The sequence below is a fragment of the Lissotriton vulgaris genome, chromosome 6 (assembly GCF_964263255.1).
Source record: "Lissotriton vulgaris chromosome 6, aLisVul1.2, whole genome shotgun sequence".
In the NCBI taxonomy this organism is placed as follows: domain Eukaryota; kingdom Metazoa; phylum Chordata; class Amphibia; order Caudata; family Salamandridae; genus Lissotriton; species Lissotriton vulgaris.
The window spans coordinates 784012985-784035342 of NC_141694.1; the positions used below are offsets into that span (position 1 = coordinate 784012985).

Genomic DNA, 22358 nt, shown 5'->3' on the forward strand with positions numbered 1-22358 from the left:
CGTAGCACGCCGTCGTGGGCGACGTCACAGGAGCACGGCATCGCGCGCGACTCCGTCTGACGTCACCGACCCCATATCAGGCCCACGCCGGCGTGATGACGTCAGTTCCCTTTTTTCCGCGTCTCCGACGCTAACGGTTTTCGGGATCTTCAGCGATACCTAGTATCTTTCTGTTTGATAATTGTCACTGTTTCTCTCTTACGACTTGGTTCTTCTCCGGAGATGTCGTCGAGGAAAACAGGCTTTAAGCCATGTAGGTCTTGTGCCCGCATGATGTCCATCACTGACCCACATAAGGATTGTTTGTGGTGTCTTGGTTCCAGTCACGACGTCAAGAACTGCGAATCCTGTTTTAAAATGAATCCAAAGGCGCTTCGAGAGCGTGAAGCTAAATTACTTTTGGCGAAAGTAAAACAGGATTCTGGACGACATTCGAGATCGACGTCACGAAGATCGAAGTCGAAGCAAAGGTCTCGGTCGAAGTCGGGATCGGCGTCGAGATCCAGAGCGGGTTCGAGGTCTGGAGAGGAGTCAAGATCTAAAGCGAAGTCGAAGTCCAGGGAAAGATCTAGGTCTAGATCTAAGTCGGCTTCCGGTCATGCTTCGAGCTCCTCGAGGAGAAAGCATAAGAGGAGGAAGCACAGTTCGAAACATCATTCGGAGAAGGAATCCTCTGACTCGAAGAAAAGGTCTCACAAACATCGTAAAGACTTTGTCTCTCCTTCGCCTGCTTTGTCAAGAGAAGGTTCTCCGGCGCCGGAGCCGGACCCGGAGCCGGTATCCTCGGAGCGTGAAGAGGAAGAAGAGGTGACTCCTCAAGAACCGGCTTCAGCGGAGACTCCTGTGAACCCAGAAGGTCAGGGTGAGGATGTGTCGGGGCGGCCTCCATTGCAACATCCGGTAGGTCCGTACCCTTCCTTTCCTGGTCCTGGTCAGGATCCCTCGCATTTTCTCAATGCGATGTTTGGAGTATATTCTAGGGCAATGTACCCCACTGGAGCGCCTGGTGGCCCCATGGGTCCATTATCGTACAATCTGGGTATTCCTCAGTCGTACGCCCCAGCTCCATTTATGCCTTTCATGCCGGCGCCTCTTTCACCATGGCTCGGTACGGCTCCTCCGAGGTCTTCGACTCCGCATGCGGCTTCGCCGACTCCGGATCGACCTCGCAGTCGAGATCGAGGTACCACACCTGTTCATGACTCTCGTCCTCCTGCTCCAGCTCCTCGATCGACGTCGGAACCGGCTCCGTCGGAGTCGATACCGGATCCGTCGACTTCGATTCGTTTGGAGTGGTCGAGGCGAAAAGCTCAGCGTCTTCTCGAACAAAAGGATGATGAAAGTTCTGATGTGGAAGAAGGCGAGCTTCCTGATCATGATGATGATTTCGAGGGGCTTTGGGATGCTAGTGGTCTGGAACTCTCTCCCGAGTGGGGTCTGCCTTCGACTTCAGATGCACCATCAAGGGACGTGGCACCCTATCACGTGGTTATTAGGAAGGCTGCTGACCTTCTTAGCTTAAAGCTGCCCACAGTGGAGTACAAGCCCAACATCCTCACCGAAGTCTTGCATTCTCCTTCTTCGATTGTGGAGCCAACACTGCCATTTACTGATGCCTTGACGGATCCAATTAAGGAGATTTGGAAGAGGCCGTTGTCTGCTCCTGCAGTTTCAAGGGTTATTGCAAGGCGCTATAGGGTGGCTCCAGATGACCCTGCATTTCTTTCTACGCATCCATCTCCGGAAAGTCTTGTGGTTCAGGCGGCTTGCTCTAATAGGGCTGCAGGCTCTTTCCCTCAAGTACCAGCTGACAAAGAGTCTAAGAAATTAGATCAGTCTGCGAAGAAGACTTTCTCTTCTGGGAGCATGGCTCTTAAGTCATCAAATGCTACTTGCCTTTTAGGTAGATATGTGCATGCGCTAATGGACTCAGTGAAGCAATTGTCATCAAAACTTCCTGAGGAGGATAAGAAAAACTTTAATGAAGTGGTCTCTGACACTCAGGCTGCGGCCCGCATGGTCATTCAAAGCGGCATGGACACTGTGGATTCTGTTGCTAGAATTATGGGCTCATCCATTGCGACCAGGAGAGCCGCTTGGTTAAAGTCTTCTGATTTCTCAGCGGATGTGCAGTCTACATTGCTGGACTTACCCTTTGATGGAACTGGCCTTTTTGGTAAAAAGGCTGATGTGGCCTTGGAGAGGTTTAAGGACAGCCGTGCCACTGCAAGATCTTTGGGTCTGCAGGTGAGAGGGTCGACGACTAGAAAATTCAAGGGATTTGGTAAATCTTCTTTTCGTCCCTTCAAGCAGGGCCAACAACAACAGCAGCAGCAGCAGCAGAACCCTCTATATAGGTCCTATAGAGGTAGACAGAGGGGTCGTGGACGTGGACGTCAAGTCTCCTCTTCCTCCACTTCCTCCAATGATGCCCAACCCCCACCCGCATCAGCAAAGCAGCCCTAGATCCTCCATTCTGGATCATGTAGGGCCAGTAGGGGGTCGGGTTACTCACTTTCTACGAGATTGGGAATCGGTTACATCAGATCTTTGGGTTCTCAATCTCGTAGAGAATGGGTATGCACTTCCTTTTCAGGAGTTCCCTCCCAATTACCCTCCTTGCCAAGGTTTTTGTTCGGAGGACCACCTGCTTCTCCTGCAGGAGGAAGTCCTGGCTCTGTTTCGAAAGGGTGCAATAGAGGTGGTTCCAGAGCAGGAGAGGGGTCAAGGGTGCTACTCCCGGTATTTCTTGATTCCCAAGAAGGATGGCAGGCTTCGGCCGATCCTGGATCTCAGGATTTTGAACCTCTATCTCAAACAGGAGAAGTTCAAAATGCTCACCCTTGCTCAGGTTCTTCTGGCGCTGATGGAAGAAGACTGGATGGTGTCGATCGACTTGCAGGATGCGTACTTTCACATCCCTATCCTGAAGTCGCACAGGAAGTATCTCCGTTTCACGGTGGGATCGCAGCACTACCAGTTTGCGGTCCTCCCGTTTGGACTTACTACTGCGCCTCGAGTTTTCACCAAGGTGATGGCAGTGGTGGCTGCGCATCTCAGAAGGTCAGGGATACCTGTATTCCCTTATCTAGACGACTGGCTGATCAAAGCAGAGTCGCCGGAGATGGTGCTCCATCATCTGCAGGAGACAACTCAGTTGTTACACAGGTTGGGTTTTTCGATAAACGTACCCAAATCTCACCTGGTGCCCTCCCAGCGCAACCTGTTCATAGGTGCGGTACTGGACACTTCTGTATGTCGTGCATTCCCTCCACCTCAAAGGATTCACGACATTCAGGAAATTATTCCTTTATTCTACAATGGAGCGGTTGTTCCAGTCCTGAAGGTCCTTCGCCTGCTCGGTCTGATGGCTTCTTGCATTCTGTTGGTCAGTCATGCACGCTGGCACATGAGGGCGCTCCAGTGGTGCCTCCGCAGGCAGTGGTATCAGCACAACGGAGATCTCGGGGAGTCAGTGAAGATCTCCAGGGAAGCTGCAGCGGATCTGTCTTGGTGGGGCGTGGAAGGCAATCTGTCCAAGGAAAGCCTTTTCAACTGCCTCCATCAGTGGCCACAGTGATAACGGATGCATCCACTCTTGGGTGGGGTGCTCATCTGGGAGACCTGGAGGTCAAAGGTCTTTGGTCTCCGGAAGAAAGGTTGTTTCACATCAACCTTCTGGAATTGAGGGCGATTCGTTTGGCGCTCAAGGCCTTCCTCCCTTCCCTTCGCGGTCAGTCTGTTCAGGTCCTGACGGACAACACGACCGCGATGTGGTACATCAACAAGCAGGGAGGAGTAGGGTCGCAGTGTCTCTGCAGAGAGGCTCTGCGTCTCTGGTCCTGGGTTCAGGACCATCAGATTTGTCTGGTGGCAAATCATCTGGCCGGAGTACTGAACGTGCGTGCAGACAGTCTCAGTCGGCAGTTCTCTGCCGACCACGAGTGGAGGCTTCACCCGGAGGTTGTTCACGACATCTTTCAGATGTGGGGGACTCCTCGGGTGGATCTATTTGCCACTCGCGAGAATGCTCACTGCCTTTCATTCTGCAGTCTCCAGTATCCGATGCAAGGAGCATTGGGGGACACGTTTCAGTTGAGTTGGGGAGATCAACTCCTTTACGCGTTTCCTCCCATACCTTTGATTCCTCGGGTTCTGAGGAAGATTCGTCAAGACCGGGCCCAAGTCATATTGGTTGCTCCGGATTGGCCAAGAAGGGTGTGGTATTCGGACCTACTCCGCCTCTCCTCTCACCCGCCACTCCGTCTCCCTCACAGGGCAGACCTCCTCTCTCAGATGGAGGGGCAGGTTCTACACCCCCACCTCCAGACATTACACCTTCATGCCTGGAGATTGAACGGGGCAACTTGAGTTCTTTTTCTCTCCCTCACGAGGTGGTGGATGTCATTCTCTCTGCCAGGCATGACACCACTAAGTCCATTTACTCCTATAGGTGGTCAAAATTTGTTTCTTGGTGCAGGGAGAGGGATATTGACCCCTTTGAAGGCTCATTTGTCTAATATTTTACAATTTGCCCTTTATCTAGCACAGCAAGGTTTGGCTGTGGCCACGGTCAAGGGTTATCTTTCGGCCTTATCGGCGTTTCTTTGTTTGCCGGATCAGCCTTCTCTCTTTAAATCTCCGGTGGTTTTGAGATTCTTGAGGGGTCTCATGAATATGTTTCCTCCTACCCCTTTTATTGTTCCTCATTGAGATTTGAATCTTGTGCTGACCTTTTTAATGGGTTCTCCCTTCGAACCCTTGCACAAGTGTCCATTGAGGCTTCTCTCTTTTAAAACTATCTTCCTCGTTGCAATCACCTCGGCAAGGAGGGTAAGTGAGCTTCAAGCTCTAAGTTCCAAACCCCCATTCCTGACCATTCATGCTGAAAGGATGGTTCTTAGGACCAGGGCTGCTTTTCTGCCTAAGGTGGTGACTCCTTTCCATCTTGGGCAGTCCATTACCCTTCCTACCTTCTATCCTCCCCCTCACCCGTCTAAGGAGGAAGAGAGACTGCATCGCCTGGACCCTAAGAGGGCGGTGTCTTTCTATCTGGACAGGACTAAGGACTTCCGGATGGACGACCAGCTGTTTGTTGGCTTTGCTGGCTGCAAGAAGGGCAGAGCGGTGCACAAGCGCACTCTTTCCAGATGGATAATCCTGTGCATCAAGATCTGCTACTCCCTTGCGGGTAAGGACCCTCCTGAGGGTATTAGAGCTCGTTCAACTAGAGCAAAGTCTGCAACATCTGCTTTGTCTAGGGGTGTACCTGTTGAGGATATTTGCAGGGCCGCGACTTGGGCCTCCCTCCACACTTTTGCGAAGCATTACTGCTTGGATACCGAGGTGAGGAGGGATGGCCACTTCGCGCGCTCTGTCCTCCAAGACTTCCTGGTGTAGCAGAGTGGACACCCTCCTCCGGGAGTGGGGACTGCTGTGGGAATCTATTCACAAGGTGAGGAATCCACACGGCAGATGTATCTATCAGAAGAACAAGTTACTTACCTTCGGTAACGCTTTTTCTGGTAGATACTATATCTGCCTGTGGATTCCTCACTGACCCACCCGCCTCCCCGTTGTCCACTCTGCTATACCTGGTCTTTCTGTATATATGGTTTATACTATTGTATTGATTTAGTTCTATATGTACTGTGTACATTGTATATTTGCATGTTTGCTATCGTTGGTCCGTCCGTGTGCCTCGAAGGCACGGAAAAAAGGGCGGAACTGACGTCATCACGCCGGCGTGGGCCTGATATGGGGTCGGTGACGTCAGACGGAGTCGCGCGCGATGCCGTGCTCCTGTGACGTCGCCCACGACGGCGTGCTACGAAGAAAATTTCCGAACGTTGCTGACGCAAGGGGGATATTCACAAGGTGAGGAATCCACAGGCAGATATAGTATCTACCAGAAAAAGCGTTACCGAATGTAAGTAACTTGTTCTTTAGAATGGAATACTGTGCAGGCTCTATACAAGATAAGGCCTGCACCTCGTTCTCTTTCTGGGCAGAGGTCAAGTACACTACAAAAGCTGCTTTTCATGAAAGTGCTGTAATGCTGCCTCATGGACTGGCACCAATATAGGACCCATCAACTATGATACGACAAGATTCAACTCCAATGAAGGAGAAGGTGGAAAGCCTTCTTGAGTAGAATTTGGCAGCAGAATTGTGCATGAGAGGTTAGGCCAAAACCCTGTAGCCATTCCTTGCTATACACAGCCACATGCCACTGCATTTTGTGTAATACAAGCAGCCGCACTTGTAATATAAATATATATGTGAGTGTAGTATGCTATTTATTACCATTATTGAATGTGGGGGGTGGCATATCTCAAAAGAGCCAAAGCCTTAAGTGGGTAGAGTCCCCTAACCTCCTGCAGAAATGGTAAAAAACAGATGTCATTTTACACTCTGCACATCTATGTATATAGTTTTCACCCATTACATGTTTTCATTTGTGTTCATTGTAAATAAAGGTATGTACCCAATGCAGGATGTAAGGGGTTATATTGGTGAAGTGAAGTAAAATCGCATTGAAGAGTCCTGATGACTACTGAGAGATCAGGTGTTTCCCTTTTTAAGGTCATTGTAGCATTTAGACTATGAGACAGGAAACAGTTTTTATCTCAATGTCCCTTTCGCTGTACTGTGGTGATGAACTGGAATTTGGTCTTTGTATCGTGTAATACATTTGTGAATATGTGTTTATTAGTTCAGTTGCTCTACATACAATGTGTTATTAGGCTGCATTTTTGTTTTGCTGCCATTGCTTAGATATATTCATGTGAACAGCCTAAATTACCTCAGGGGTAGGAATGTGCAGCATGTTCTGCTATGAATTGGTTATTAAATCTGTCATTGGGGCTTCAAGGGTTAGTTAAGCAGATCCAAAATAATTCAAGGATTGTTATCAGATATGTTGCTTTTAATGACATGTGCAAAGCTGCACTATGAGTTTCTGTGCATACTGAGAAAATGTCTGTGAGGATTCTGACACCTCAGCACCTTCACTTTGGCAGGACTATTTTGAATTGATTTCAATGTGAACCAAATAGATACACAAATTTGATATACTTCTAATCATTTATCTCTGTGATATGTTGTGAAGCTGCCACCAGACTTTTTAAGCCTGACGTCCATTGTGTACCGAATATGCTCAACATCTTGGAGAAGAAATCATGATTCAGCTATGTCTTGCTAATAGGGATGCTACTGTAGGCTTTCCAGGAGTGGTGTGAGGACCAGTGGAAATATTGCATTCTGTGTTTGATATTGCTGTGGTCAAGATGCCCAGAGGTCTTATGTGATGGTGACCTGTAATAAAAGCAGGTTACAGACTTTTAGTAGAGAGAATTAGGTGTTTCTGTCTTTAAATGTGTTTATTTAAAACACATTTAAAAAAACGTGTTTTATGTCTTCAAAAGATGCTCTAGCAAGCACTGCTAAAGATCCAAGTGAGACTGGTGTGCCCCTTGTTCCAGGGGAGGAGGAAGAGAAAACGGAGGAACATCCAACTAGCTCAGGTATGTGAAGCAAAACATGATACTTTTATCTTGATTGTATTGCCTTTCATTTACATACTTAGAACAATGATATTTGAATTGATGTATTATCGTTCTGCAATAAAAAATAAGCAACCTTTATTGGACTATCCTCTACAGTCTGAGAATTATTTAGAAAAACAGACAACTAACGATTTCTGGCATTGGTGGGTAACAAATTTCCTTGAACTTGTCCAAATTATAAAGTCTATAAAGTACCAGCTCACCCTCATAGTTTTATGTTGTGTGCATTGCATTCACAGTAGGAGTTGCATTCATATAGCCACATTTTGAAGCTTCAAACACTTACTTATGGGACTTTGGGAGTGCACAAAGAAAACTGACTACTCTGTCATTTCTTTCTTCTCACTGCCTCCAAATCTTGGTACATTAGGTTTTTAAATTCACTTGTTAACAAAGTTGGTGACTTTCGGAACAGAAGATAATTATGCCATTTTTTAACCCTCCTGAAGTTAGAGTAGATGCCCTCCTGGAGATAGAGTAGATGGCAAACATTATTTGATATCAGCTGGTGTCAAGCCCCATCTTTCAAAGGCAAAGGAACAGTTAATTGCCCCCATTCCACATAAATGTAGTATCCATTTAGTAACCATCTATAGAGTGGTTTGAGGCTGTGATTATGACAATAAATCAATATTTCTTATGGAAGAGCTGTGGCGTGTGTGTGGGTGTGTGGGTGTGTATGTGTGTGTGTGTGTGTTTGTGTGTGTGTTTACGCAATCAAAGCTGTTTCCCAGCACAGTCCCTGTAGTGTGTTTAGGTACTTTTAAGTGAGTGAATCAAAAAGTAAAAGCATAGTTATCCAGTATTGGGGTATCTTTCATAGATTCACATGCCTGAATCATTCCCCGTCGTCAAGGTGGGAGTCCCACGGTAAATAAAAAAGCAGTGCCAAAAGCACTTTGTAGTAGTAGGCCCTAGAAAAGGCCTGAGGCCTATATTATAGTAGCCTATCAACATCATTATGCTAAAAAGACCAAAGTCTTTGCTCCAACCAATCAGCTTACAGCACCCTCTAGAACCTTCTCTGCAGAGCCAGCTCTCCTCAGATTTTCACTGCACGTCGTGTGGAAGGGAGTCTCCCTGAGTCTTGACTCAGTTTTTTCTTCAAGATGTCTGATAAGAAGGCCTTATTTAGACCTTGCAGAACCTGAGAGAAGAAGAGGGTCCATGTGGATGACCAGCATAAGGACTGCATTTATTGCCTTTATCCCAAACATGAGGCAAAAAACTGTAAGATCTGCCGTACCTTCCCTTCTAAGACCTTAAGGGATAGGGAGGCCAGAGTCCTTTTGTGGCTTAAATCCTCTTCCACGGATGATGATGATAGAGCTTCTACCTCTAGCAAGAGGGCGAGGTCTCAACAGGATAAGACAAGTGAGGGGAGAAAGCATGCTAAAACCTCCCACTCTACTTCAGGTTCTTCACAGAGATCCCAACATTCTGTCTCTGGAGCCTCAGCCACCAACGATCCTGCAAAGAAAACTGTGAGTAAGACTTCTACTATCTCCTCTCCAGTGACTACTGTCTCTACTTCAACCTCTTCTTCTATGGATATGATATCCACTGCATCTTTTACTGCTTCTATTGTGTCTACAAAGATTTGTATTGTGGCAAAAAGAACTCTCGTAGACGACTCGTCGACGAAGACATCATCGTCATCGAAACATTCGTCGTCCAAAAAGAGCCCGTCGACGAAGTCATCGACGCCGCCCTCGATGACTGTCTCGTCGAAGAAGAAAGCATCGACGTCTATCCCGTCGACGACGAGCCCGTCTTCAGTTACTCCGTCGACGACGATCCCGTCGACGACCGTCCCGTCGACGGTGGCTCCATCGACGTCGAATCCATCGACGACGGTCCCGTCGAAGTCGAGCCCATCGACGACGGTCCTGTCGACGGCAAAACCATCGACGACGATGCCTTCGTCGTCGATCTCGTCGACGATAAACCCGTCGACGATAAACCCGTCGACGACGGCATCTTTTCAGCAGGTGGATGCACCTTTGTCACCGGTACCATCAAAACTGATGGAATCAGCTTTGCTGAAGCCTATCGCTGGGAATCAGGCTTTTTGTACGCCAATTTCAACAAAAAACTTTCAACTCGTGTCTTACAAGAGACAACAAGGTTCATATATATCGCCACTTATGCCCTCTCATCTTCTAGAATCTTATGCCGATGATGAAGAGGATGATTTTGAGGACGATGATAATGAAGGTGCTTTTGGTGTGGCGCGTCACCCATCCGACCTCATCATCAAGTGCCAGGATGATGATCAAGATGAATCCTACGCTGAGCACTACTACCAGGAGGATATCATAGTGCCTCATACATTGGAACATCAGAGATGGCCTAGGGTCCCAGAAGTCACTCAATTACCGCCTACCTTGATACAAGACTTACAGGCTATGCTGGCGGATTATAAGCAACGTTTTCCCCCACAAATGCCTCAACCTAGTACTGCTGTTCCTCCTCCACAACATCCACCGGTTTCTCCAGTCGTGGAAACCCTGCCACCGGTTTTACCTCCGCAAACTCCGGACACGTCATCGGAGGAGGAAGTAGAAGATGGAGAGCTGCCTAACGTACCTTCATCAGACTCATGGGATGAATACGTTATACCCATGCCATCCCCTCCGACTCCACAGCCTTCAGATTCACCGCCTGAAGATGTAGGTGGGTTCCACAACCTGATGCAGAGAGCATCAAACAGATTTAAGCTCCCGGTGACAGGGGAACAAACAGAGTGTTTTCTCCATGATTTTAAAGAGGAAACAAGAAAGGTGTCTAGAGCCATTCCTATCATTGAATATATTTGGAAGGAAGGCATAAAGATAATGAAAAACCCTGCATCTGTGCCTGCTGTGTTGCCAAGAATTGAAAAGAAATATTGTGCTCCGCTCACTTGTCCGGCGTGCCTTATTGGTCATCCACGCCCGGATTCAGTAATCTCTCAGGCAGCACAACAAAGGTCGAAGAACTCAGCTACCCCTATTTCTACTCCACCTGATAAAGAGGGGCGACGCTTAGACCTTATTGGGAAAAAGTTTTCCACCATGGCTGCAGCATCCATCAGAGTGGCAAATTCTTTGGCGATTATTGGGCATTATGATCGCCAAATGTGGTCCGAAATGGCTGGCTTCATAGAGCTGTTACCAGAGGACAAGAAGCAAGAAGCCAGAAAAATTCTAATGGAAGGAGAGCGTGCAGCGGAGGAATCCATCGACTGCGCACTAGATATGGCGAACACAAATTTCAGACAGTTAGCAGGGGCAGCTGTCCTGAGACGTCAAGGGTGGTTGAAAGCCACTACCTTTCGTCCAGAAGTTCAATTGAAGGTACTGGACATGGCATATGACGGAGAGTCCCTCTTTGGGAAGCATGTCAATGAGGCTCTCCAAGCGATTAAAACGGATACAGATACTGCAAAGTCGCTAGGGTCATTGCAGTATAAAAGAGAATCGTTCAGAGGAGCAAGAGGACAAGGTTATTCGTCCAGAGGAAGTTATTACCAGCAAGGCAGGCAATATCAGCAGCAATACCGCCAGAATTATCAGTCCTCGTATAGACAATCTGGATCGGCTGGTTTCTCTCGCCAAGGAGGAAGAAGGCGCACAAACAATCAATGACAAGACAATCACAAGAAACAGTGAGGTCAATTGGGCGCCACCTTTAATTCCCTACCTTCCCGTGGGCGCAAAGATATCTGCCTTTCGACAACAATGGCATCATATAACAACGGATTGGTCCAGCTTGGTCACACCCTAGAGTTCATCACCAAACCTCCAACAACTCCGCCCAGGGGTCCCCCTCCCCCTCGTCTTCACTTATTGTTCAAGGAAGTGCAAGCTATGCTTCTCAAGAACGCAATAGAGAAGGTTCCAAACCATCAGAGAGGGGCAGGTTTCTATTCCCGTTTTTTCCTCATAAAAAAGAAAACAGGGGAATGGCGACTGATCCTAGACCTGCGCAATCTGAACAGATATCTCAAGAAGCAGGGATTTCGAATGGTCACCCTTGTGAGAAGTTGGCCTGGTATATAATGCTCACTAATTCTTAGTGATCACTTTGTACCATGCCAAGCAACCCTTATGATGATGGTTGTAATTCAACCTTGTAGACCAGTTATCCTAGTGGTAACGTGGACAAAGCAGTCTTAGGCTAAACTCTGAAAGGCATGTGAAGCCAGCTGTTATACCATACACAACCCCCTTGAATACCAAATGAAAGGGACACCACACAGATATATATTGAAAATATATATTGATTTATTAACTATAAAATCCCCTGGACTCTTTATGAGCACAGAAGCACAAGCGTTAAATCACAAGACAGTTTAAAATACACAAAAGTTGCACTATATGGATGAGCCCTAGGGGCCACCTAAACCATATACTAAGAAAGTGGTATAAGAGATACCAATAGGAAAGGGAACAGGCCTAGGGCCTTGGGAATCGCTGGAGCTATTCGAGACTAGCAGTGACTAAGTCGGGAAAGGCCCGATGGACTCGGGTGCAGTGTTCAAAGTGCACGCACTTTCCAATGCAAAGTCTATGGTGCGTAAAAAGTACAAAGTTAGAAAGTTAGGAACCTTCCGAGTGACCTACGGAGTTGAAACTTAAGACACAGGCCCTTGAGATGTGTACCAGAGCAGGAGCACTGGCGGAGCTGAGTTACCTCACCCACAGGAAGCGGGTGCACAGGGTCGAAGTAGTGTCGGGTTTCGTCACGCTGGTCGATGGTGCTTGGAGCTGAAGATGCTGCAGGTGGCTCGATGTGAAGAGTTCCGGTGGATCCAAGGGTGGATCTGAAGATGTGAAGACCTGAAAGCAGAGGGGACAGTGTTCAAAGTCACTAGCCAGTGACTACCGTGGAACCAGATTGGAACCAGGCGATGTCGGGTGCAAACAGGCGTTGTTGGGTAGCTTCTTTCTGCAGCCACGTGGATACCCGGGGTCGAGGACGTCCAGGAGTCGGTCACGAGCTGTCCCACGCAGGCTTCTCGCTGTTGGCGGTGTCGGCAACTTGATCGGAGCAAACAGGCCTTGGCAAAGGCAAGCCAGGCAGAAGTTGAAAGATGCTTAACACTCGGACCAGCAAGGTCAGAGCGGGTGCTCCTTTTTACAGGAGCTTGGGTAGGTCTGGAACAACCAGACCTGCTGTGTAAATTGTCGGTTTCGTCGCCAAGATGGCCGCTGACCACGTGGCTAGTAGCCGGGATGGCGCGTCGAGTGGCACAATGCAAAAGGGCCCCACGCAGATCGTGGAGATGCTGGAGGGCTGATCTTCGGTGCAAGGGCTGCTCGGTGGTGGGGGTTCTCAGTCCCCAAAGCACAACGTCGAGGATGCCTCAGAAGCTGCGCAGTCAGCTTTTCGAGTGTCTTCCAAGAGGTCCGGTCCCACGTCACTCGGTGCCTCCACGGGTCCCTTCTTTGCAGGGACTGTGGATCGGACTCTGAGAGGTCTGGGAGTCTGGTTCTTGTCGGGCTCTGGGCTCGGGCTCCGGCGGGAGGCGGCGGCAAAGCAGACGTCGAGTTGCTGGTTGGTACCTGTGTTCACAGGGTGGCCACTCCTAGGCCACAAGGGAGATTCTCTTCAGTCTTCTGTGCAGCAGAATGTCGAAGTCCAGTCTTCTTCTTCGTGTAAAGTTGATTCAGGATGATCTGCTGTGCCATGGCACTGCTCCCACTCTTATTCCCAATCTGAGGGGTGGATCACCTACTAGGTCCCTCCTCTGGGAGGAACCAGGAAGGGGGGCAGTTACACCCCCTTTCCTTTGTCCAGTTCCGCGCCAAGCCTGGGTCTGGAAAGTCCCAGGACCGGTTTGGACTGGCCTATGCACGGGGACACCTTGTGTGCCCCGGGCATGTCTGATTCTATTCAGCCCTGTCCTACCCAATACACAAAACCCTGTCTGGGGTGGTGCTCGCACCTCCCAAGGCAGGAAACCCTTTGTCCAGGCCACCATCTGCCGAGTTTCGGTCAGCAGCAGGAGGCCAGACTCGTGTCTGTGGTGGCAGCATCCATTTTGTGATGCTGAGGCTCTGGTTAACTTTAACCGGGGTTTAAGGCTACACACATGTCGTGTCCCTCTAGAAGGGTGGAATGCTATCCCCGTCGCCAGAACTGGTGAGGGGATAGTATTCCAATTCGTATGACACCTTACTCGACATGTTTTGATAAAGCCAAACCAAAGATAGCATTTAACCGCGAGGATTATAATGCACTTAAGATTATATGGTATGGAAATATCCCGGAACAGCTTAGGGAGTGGTTCCCGACAGCTGCAGACAGGCTCAGCTCATGCTAGAGCACCATCTCACATATTTCCGAGCACTCTGCCTCCAGGATTGATGAGGCCTTCCATAGGAGTGGCTGATAGGAACATATGTGTCCAGTTTAGGGTTAGGCACAGGCATACTGTACCTAAGTAAGAGGTGATTACACCAACTTACCCCAGCTGAGTGATCAGCCAGTTGTGTCAAATATGGAGGCCAGGCCAGGGGTGGCATAATACATGCTGCAGCCCCTGGTAGGCCTTGGATACACCTATGCCCTGGGTACCTAGGGTACACTTTTACAGGGGCTCATAAGGTGAACCAGTTCCAATTCGTAATGCACCTAAAGTGCATGGGCAGTAATTTAGAGAGAGAACAGCACGCTGTGGGTCTGATTAGCAGGCCCACAGCCACATTAAGTCAGAAACCAGTGAAGCAAAAAGCAAAAATTTGGGGTGACTATAGGATAGCAGACCCTACTCTCCTACATAACCCCCCCCCCCAAACGCAGGGACATTAGACTAACCTTGACCAGTTGTGTCTTCATGTTCTAAGTGGAAGTACCTGGAGAGACCATCTGCGTTGCCATGGTCAGTCCCTGGGCGGTGCTCCACTGTAAAGTCCATCCCCTGTAGGGAAATGGACCACCTGAGTAGTTTGGGGTTTTCACCCTTCATCTGATTAAGCCATAGGAGGGGCTTGTGGTCGGTCTGAATCTTGAAGTGAGTGCCAAACAAGTATGGTCTCAACTTCTTCAGGGCCCACACCACAGCAAAGGCTTCCCTCTCTATAGCTGACCAACGTTTCTCTCTGGGGGTCAGCCTTCTGCTAATGAAAGCAATGGGCTGGTCCTGGCCATCTACATTAAGCTGTGAAAGCACTGCTCCCACTCCCAACTCAGAAGCATCTGTTTGGACAATGAACTCTCTTGAGTAGTCAGGACTCTTCAGGATAGGTGCAGAGCACATGGCCTTCTTCAGGTCATCAAATGCCTTTTGACAGATTTCTGTTCACTGAACCTTTTTGGGCATCTTCTTGGATGTCAGATCATTAAGAGGAGTCACAATGGACCCATAGTTCTTAACAAACTTCCTGTAGTACCCAGTCAGGCCCAAGAAAGCTCTGACCTGAGTCTGGGTGGTTGGAGGGGACCAGTCCTTGATGGTCTGGATCTTACTCTCCAGTGGTTGAACTTGGCCTCCACCTACAAGGTGGCCCAGGTATACAACCTTACTCTGCCCTATCTGGCACTTGGTTGCCTTGATAGTGAGGCCTGCCTTCTGCAGAGCCTCAAGCACTTCCTTCAGGTGGACCAGGTGATCCTCCCAGGTGGAGCTAAAGACAGCAATATCATCCAGATAAGCTGCACAAAAGTCATCCAACCCAGTAAGGACTTGATTCACCAACCTTTGGAAGGTGGCAGGTGCATTTTTCAAACCAAAGGGCATCACCACAAACTGATAATGCCCACTAGGGGTCGAAAATGCTGTTTTGGCTTTAGACTCCTCAGCTAACCTGATTTGCCAGTAGCCAGCTGTCAAGTCAAATGTGCTCAAATATTTGGCAGAAGCCAACTTGTCAATGAGCTCATCTGCCCTTGGAATAGGTTGTGCATCTGTCCTGGTGACAGCATTGAGTCCTCTGTAACCCACACAGAACCTCATCTCTCTCTTGCCATCTTTGGTGTGAGGTTTGGGGACCAGAACCACTGGGCTAGCCCAGGGGCTCTCTGAAGGCTCAATAACACCTAATTCCAGCATCTTTTGCACCTCAGTCTTTATACAGTCCCTGACGTGGTCAGGTTGCCTGTAAATCTTGCTCTTTACAGGAAGACTGTCACCAGTGTCCACCACATGGGTACACCAGTTAGTCTGACTGGGTGTCAAGGAGAACATATGTCTGTATGCCTGCAGAACTTGTCTGCAGTCATGTTGCTGATGCTCAGTGAGGCTGCCACCTAAGGCCACACCATCAACTGAACCATCCTCAGGGTTCTGAGTGAGCAGGTCTGGGAGAGGGTCACTCTCTTCCTCCTGTCCCTCATCTGTAGCCATGAGCAAGCCCATGTCTGCCCTGCTGACATATGCCTTCAATCTGTTTACATGGAGCACCCTGTGGGGGCTCCTGGGAGTTCCTAGGTCCACCAAGTAGGTAACCTCTCCCTTCTTCTCCAGAATTGTATGGGGTCCAGACCATTTGTCTTGGAGTGCTGCTGGGGCCACTGGCTCCAACACCCATACCTTCTGTCCAGGCTGAAATTCAACAAGGACAGCCTTTTGGTCATGCCAAGCTTTCTGTAATTCTTGGCTAGCCTCAAGGTTTTTGGATGCCTTTTCCATGTATTCTGCCATCCTGGAGCGGAGACCAAGTACATAGTCCACTATGTCTTGCTTAGGCTTTTTGAGAGGTAACTCCCATCCTTCCTTCACTAGACACAGGGTTCCTCTTACAGGATGCCCAAACAACAATTCAAAGGGGCTAAAGCCAACCCCCTTTTGAGGGACTTCTCTGTAAGCGAACAAAAGGCAGGGCAGCAGGATGTCCCATCTTCGCCTGAGCTTTTCAGGTAATCCTTTAATCATGCCCTTTAGGGTCTTGTTAAATCTCTCAACAAGCCCATTGCATTGTGGGTGATAAGGAGTAGTGAACTTGTAGTTAACACCACATTCCTTCCACATAGCTGTCAAATATCCTGACATGAAGTTGGCACCTCTATCAAATATTACCTCCTTAGGAAACCCCACTCTGGAGAAAACTCCAAGTAAGGCCCTGGCCACAACAGGAGCTGTTGTGGTCCTAAGTGGAATTGCCTCTGGGTACCTGGTGGCATGATCCACTACCACCAGTATGAATCTGTGCCCAGATGCTGTAGGGGGATCCATTGGACCAACAATATCAATCCCCACTCTTTCAAAGGGAACCCCCACCACAGGTAGTGGTATCAGGGGGGCCTTTGTTGTTCCACCTGCTTTACCACTGGCTTGGCAGGTTTCACAGGAGCGACAAAACTCCTTGGTGTCTTCAGACATGTGAGGCCAGTGAAAGTGGGGGACAAGCCTGTCCCAGGTCTTGTTCTGGCCTAAGTGTCCTGCTAGAGGAATATCATGGGCTAAGGTGAGAAGGAAACCCCTAAATTGCAGAGGTATAACCAACCTCCTGGTTGCACCAGGCTTGGGGTCTCTACCCTCTGTGTAAAGGAGTCCTTCATCCCAATAAACTTTATGGGCACCTTCAGCATTCCCAGCAGCCTCAGCAGCAGCCTGCTGTCTGAGGGGTTCAAGAGAAGGACAGGTTAACTGAGCCTGCCCCAAGTCTGCCCTAGAAGATCCCCCTGTCCCCAGAAACTCAACCTGATCAGGTTCAAGTTCTTCAGAGACAGTTCCTTCAGGGGTCTCAAGATCAGCTTCCTGTGAAGCCTGATCCTCACTTGTAGGCAGTTGGGAAGGCGCAGCCTTAACCCTCCTGTTCTTCTTCTTGGAAGGTGCTTGGTCCATTGTTCCAGGATCCAAGACCTGAGGTTCAGAGAGGCACTTTTTGGCCTATGACCTGGTCACAGCAAGGACATGTGATGATATCCCTAACATCTCTGCATGAGTCCTGTACTCAACTTCTGACCATAGAGAGTTCTCCAGGTCATTGCCCAACAAACATTCTACTGGGAGATCAGCACTAACCACAACTCTTTTTAGGCCAGTTACCCCTCCCCAGGAAAAGTTAACAAGTGCCACACTATGTGTAGTAGTGACATTGCTGGCATTGGTCACCAGGTAATCATCACCTGGCATGTATTGTCCAGGGTCCACAAAGTTAGGTGTCACCATAGTGACACTGGCACATGTGTCCCTGTAAGCTTGAGCCACTTTATTGTTGATTAAAGGTGTCTGTCTGTATTTGCCCAGATTACTAGGACTTATGTCAGGGGTCAACTCTATGTCCCCTTCACAAATCAGAACAGCCTGTGTAAGGGTTCTGACTAGGTCAGAATCTCCTTCAGTTCCCAAAGTGATACCCACTAATCCCTTGGTTTGAGGACCAGCACTGCTAGCTGTACTAGTGGGTGCAGTTGCCTTAGGGGCTGCAGTGCTGGGGGCTCCACCCTTTTTACACTCACTTGTCCAGTGAGAGGTGTTCTTACAAGTTTTACACCAGGGTTTCTTCTGACCTTCTTTCTTCTTCTTCTTGGAAGTTTGGGACCCACCCTCTGTCTCAGTTTGGGGCCCTGTTGAAGACTTCTGGTCTTTAGCTTTCTGCTCCCCTCCCTTCTGGTCTGTTTTCTTCTGGTCACCACCCTGGTTCTGGTTCTTTTGCTTAACTCTGGTTCTTACCCATTTATCTGCCCTCTTTCCCAATTCTTGGGGAGAGGTCAAATCTGAGTCAACCAAATGTTGATGCAACTGCTGGTTCTGACAATTATTTAAAATTTGTTCTCTCATCAGCAAATTATACAATCCTTCATAGTCTGTAACCTTGCTTCCCAGCAACCATCCCTCCAGAGCCTTAGTGGCACACTCAACAAATTCAGACCAGTCCTGAGTCTGTGTCTTCTGGGTATCTCTGAACATTAACCTGTACTGTTCAGTGGTTAAGCCTAACCCATCAATCAGAGCACTCTTCAGGACCAGGTAGTTTCTAGAATCCCCATCACTAACTGTGAGGAGTCTGTCTCGGCCTCTACCTTCAAAGGAGAGCCACAAGATTGCTGCCCACTGCTCCTGAGGGATCTGCTGTACTCTGCAGGCTCTCTCCATTGCAGTAATCCATTTATGGATGTCATCCCCAGCTTTGTAGGGGGGCACAATCTTACTCAGGTTTCTGTTATCAAAAGACCTGTCTTTATCCTTGTGGATATTGCTGCCACCAGTGGGTTCTATTGCCCCACTCTCTCTAGGCTGTCTTGCTCTAGCAAGTTTCTCTTGGGCCAGGGCAATTTCTAACTCTTGTCTCTGGACTCTCAATTCAGCCTCTCTAATTTGAGATTCTCTCAATTTGGTCTCATGTTCCCTTCTCTGAGGGCTAGTCATCTCCCTTCTGGAGTGACCATGAGAGCCTCTAGAGACATGGGAGGTATTGGATTCACCTGAGTGATTCCTCCTCCTCCTATGCCCCTGGTTAAGTCCATTTGGGTGGCTGGGCAAGGTCAGCCTTGCTTCAGTCCCAAACACACTTAAGTTAGCCTGGTTCAGTCTACTGACCAGCACCTGACTATTTCTGTCATCATCTGACTCACTGCTTTCCACCTCCTCCTCTTCCTCTTCCTCTTCCTCCTCATCTACTTGAGGAGCTCCAGTGGTGGAGGCTTCCTCATCTACCAGGATGATAGGACCAGGGGTGTCTACAGTGTCATCCTCTGAAGGATGGCCTCCTTCAGCATTCCCTGTGGGGTTTGCCTTAGAGGGCTTTAGAGTCTCAGACTGGTCTAAGAGCTCTCTTAGGTGGTCTGTAGTAGGGGAAGGCCCTGTCTTCAGACCCCTTAAGACACAAAGCTGTCTTAATTCCTTAAAGGAAAAAATAGCAAATTTGGATGGTGCCCTTGGAGGGTCACTCTCAACAGGGATGTTCCCAGTGGAACCCTCTGCTCCAGACATTGCTCTAGTGTGGGTGGATGTGTTGCAATCTACCTACACTGGTGTTTACCTACTAAACCTATCTAGTAGTTGTAGCTAGGGTGTGCTACTCCCTTTGCTCTACAACAACTAAGTTCAGTAGAACTTAAGTATACTAGTCTTGTTTTATATGTACCTAGCAGGTACCTGTATGATCTTTCAGATGATAATCTCAAAGATTGTAATGGTAAAACAACAGCAAGCTCAGATCCCAATCCGCTGCTCACCAATGTGAGAAGTTGGCCTGGTATATAATGCTCACTAATTCTTAGTGATCACTTTGTACCATGCCAAGCAACCCTTATGATGATGGTTGTAATTCAACCTTGTAGACCAGTTATCCTAGTGGTAACGTGGACAAAGCAGTCTTAGGCTAAACTCTGAAAGGCATGTGAAGCCAGCTGTTATACCATACACAACCCCCTTGAATACCAAATGAAAGGGACACCACACAGATATATATTGAAAATATATATTGATTTATTAACTCTAAAATCCCCTGGACTCTTTATGAGCACAGAAGCACAAGCGTTAAATCACAAGACAGTTTAAAATACACAAAAGTTGCACAATATGGATGAGCTCTAGGGGCCACCTAAACCATATACTAAGAAAGTGGTATAAGAGATACCAATAGGAAAGGGAACAGGCCTAGGGCCTTGGGAATCGCTGGAGCTATTCGAGACTAGCAGTGACTAAGTCGGGAAAGGCCCGCTGGACTCGGGTGCAGTGTTCAAAGTGCACGCACTTTCCAATGCAAAGTCTATGGTGCGTAAAAAGTACAAAGTTAGAAAGTTAGGAACCTTCCGAGTGACCTACGGAGTTGAAACTTAAGACACAGGCCCTTGAGATGTGTACCAGAGCAGGAGCACTGGCGGAGCTGAGTTACCTCACCCACAGGAAGCGGGTGCACAGGGTCGAAGTAGTGTCGGGTTTCGTCACGCTGGTCGATGGTGCTTGGAGATGAAGATGCTGCAGGCGGCTCGATGTGAAGAGTTCCGGTGGATCCAAGGGTGGATCTGAAGATGTGAAGACCTGAAAGCAGAGGGGACAGTGTTCAAAGTCACTAGCCAGTGACTACCGTGGAACCAGATTGGAACCAGGCGATGTCGGGTGCAAACAGGTGTTGTCTGGTAGCTTCTTTCTGCAGCCACGTGGATACCCGGGGTCGAGGACGTCCAGGAGTCGGTCACGAGCTGTCCCACGCAGGCTTCTCGCTGTTGGCGGTGTCGGCAACTTGATCGGAGCAAACAGGCCTCGGCAAAGGCAAGCCAGGCAGAAGTTGAAAGATGCTTAACACTCGGACCAGCAAGGTCAGAGCGGGTGCTCCTTTTTACAGGAGCTTGGGTAGGTCTGGAGCAACCAGACCTGCTGTGTAAATCGTCGGTTTCGTCGCCAAGATGGCCGCTGACCACGTGGCTAGTGGCCGGGATGGCGCGTCGAGTGGCACAATGCAAAAGGGCCCCACGCAGATCGTGGAGATGCTGGAGGGCTGATCTTCGGTGCAAGGGCTGCTCGGTGGTGGGGGTTCTCAGTCCCCAAAGCACAACGTCGAGGATGCCTCAGAAGCTGCGCAGTCAGCTTTTTGAGTGTCTTCCAAGAGGTCCGGTCCCACGTCACTCGGTGCCTCCACGGGTCCCTTCTTTGCAGGGACTGTGGATCGGGCTCTGAGAGGTCTGGGAGTCTGGTTCTTGTCGGGCTCTGGGCTCGGGCTCCGGCGGGAGGCGGCGACAAAGCAGACGTCGAGTTGCTGGTTGGTACCTGTGTTCACAGGGTGGCCACTCCTAGGCCACAAGGGAGATTCTCTTCAGTCTTCTGTGCAGCAGAATGTCGAAGTCCAGTCTTCTTCTTCGTGTAAAGTTGATTCAGGATGATCTGCTGTGCCATGGCACTGCTCCCACTCTTATTCCCAATCTGAGGGGTGGATCACCTACTAGGTCCCTCCTCTGGGAGGAACCAGGAAGGGGGGCGGTTACACCCCCTTTCCTTTGTCCAGTTCCGCGCCAAGCCTGGGTCTGGAAAGTCCCAGGACCGGTTTGGACTGGCCTATGCACGGGGACACCTTGTGTGCCCCGGGCATGTCTGATTCTATTCAGCCCTGTCCTACCCAATACACAAAACCCTGTCTGGGGTGGTGCTCGCACCTCCCAAGGCAGGAAACCCTTTGTCCAGGCCACCATCTGCCGAGTTTCGGTCAGCAGCAGGAGGCCAGACTCGTGTCTGTGGTGGCAGCATCCATTTTGTGATGCTGAGGCTCTGGTTAACTTTAACCGGGGTTTAAGGCTACACACATGTCGTGTCCCTCTAGAAGGGTGGAATGCTATCCCCGTCGCCAGAACTGGCGAGGGGATAGTATTCCAATTCGTATGACACCTTACTCGACATGTTTTGATAAAGCCAAACCAAAGATAGCATTTAACCGCGAGGATTATAATGCACTTAAGAGTATATGGTATGGCAATATCCCGGAACAGCTTAGGGAGTGGTTCCCGACAGCTGCAGACAGGCTCAGCTCATGCTAGAGCACCATCTCACATATTTCCGAGCACTCTGCCTCCAGGATTGATGAGGCCTTCCATAGGAGTGGCTGATAGGAACATATGTGTCCAGTTTAGGGTTAGGCACAGGCATACTGTACCTAAGTAAGAGGTGATTACACCAACTTACCCCAGCTGAGTGATCAGCCAGTTGTGTCAAATATGGAGGCCAGGCCAGGGGTGGCATAATACATGCTGCAGCCCCTGGTAGGCCTTGGATACACCTATGCCCTGGGTACCTAGGGTACACTTTTACAGGGGCTCATAAGGTGAACCAGTTCCAATTCGTAATGCACCTAAAGTGCATGGGCAGTAATTTAGAGAGAGAACAGCAGGCTGTGGGTCTGATTAGCAGGCCCACAGCCACATTAA

At 49.1% G+C, this 22358-nt stretch overlaps 1 protein-coding gene and 1 pseudogene across 3 annotated transcripts in view; both read left to right on the top strand.

Annotated features, from left to right (window-relative positions):
- The window catches only part of AK9 (adenylate kinase 9), a 1394796-nt gene that overhangs the window by 280272 nt on the left and 1092166 nt on the right, over window positions 1-22358 (top strand). For all 3 annotated transcript variants that reach the window (XM_086926806.1, XM_086926808.1, XM_086926807.1), the window contains exon 16: window positions 7428-7526. In XM_086926806.1, the coding sequence (XP_086782932.1) occupies window positions 7428-7526 (99 nt within the window). The remainder of the gene's footprint in view (window positions 1-7427; window positions 7527-22358) is intronic.
- Window positions 10013-11221, top strand: LOC147707989 (uncharacterized; annotated as a pseudogene).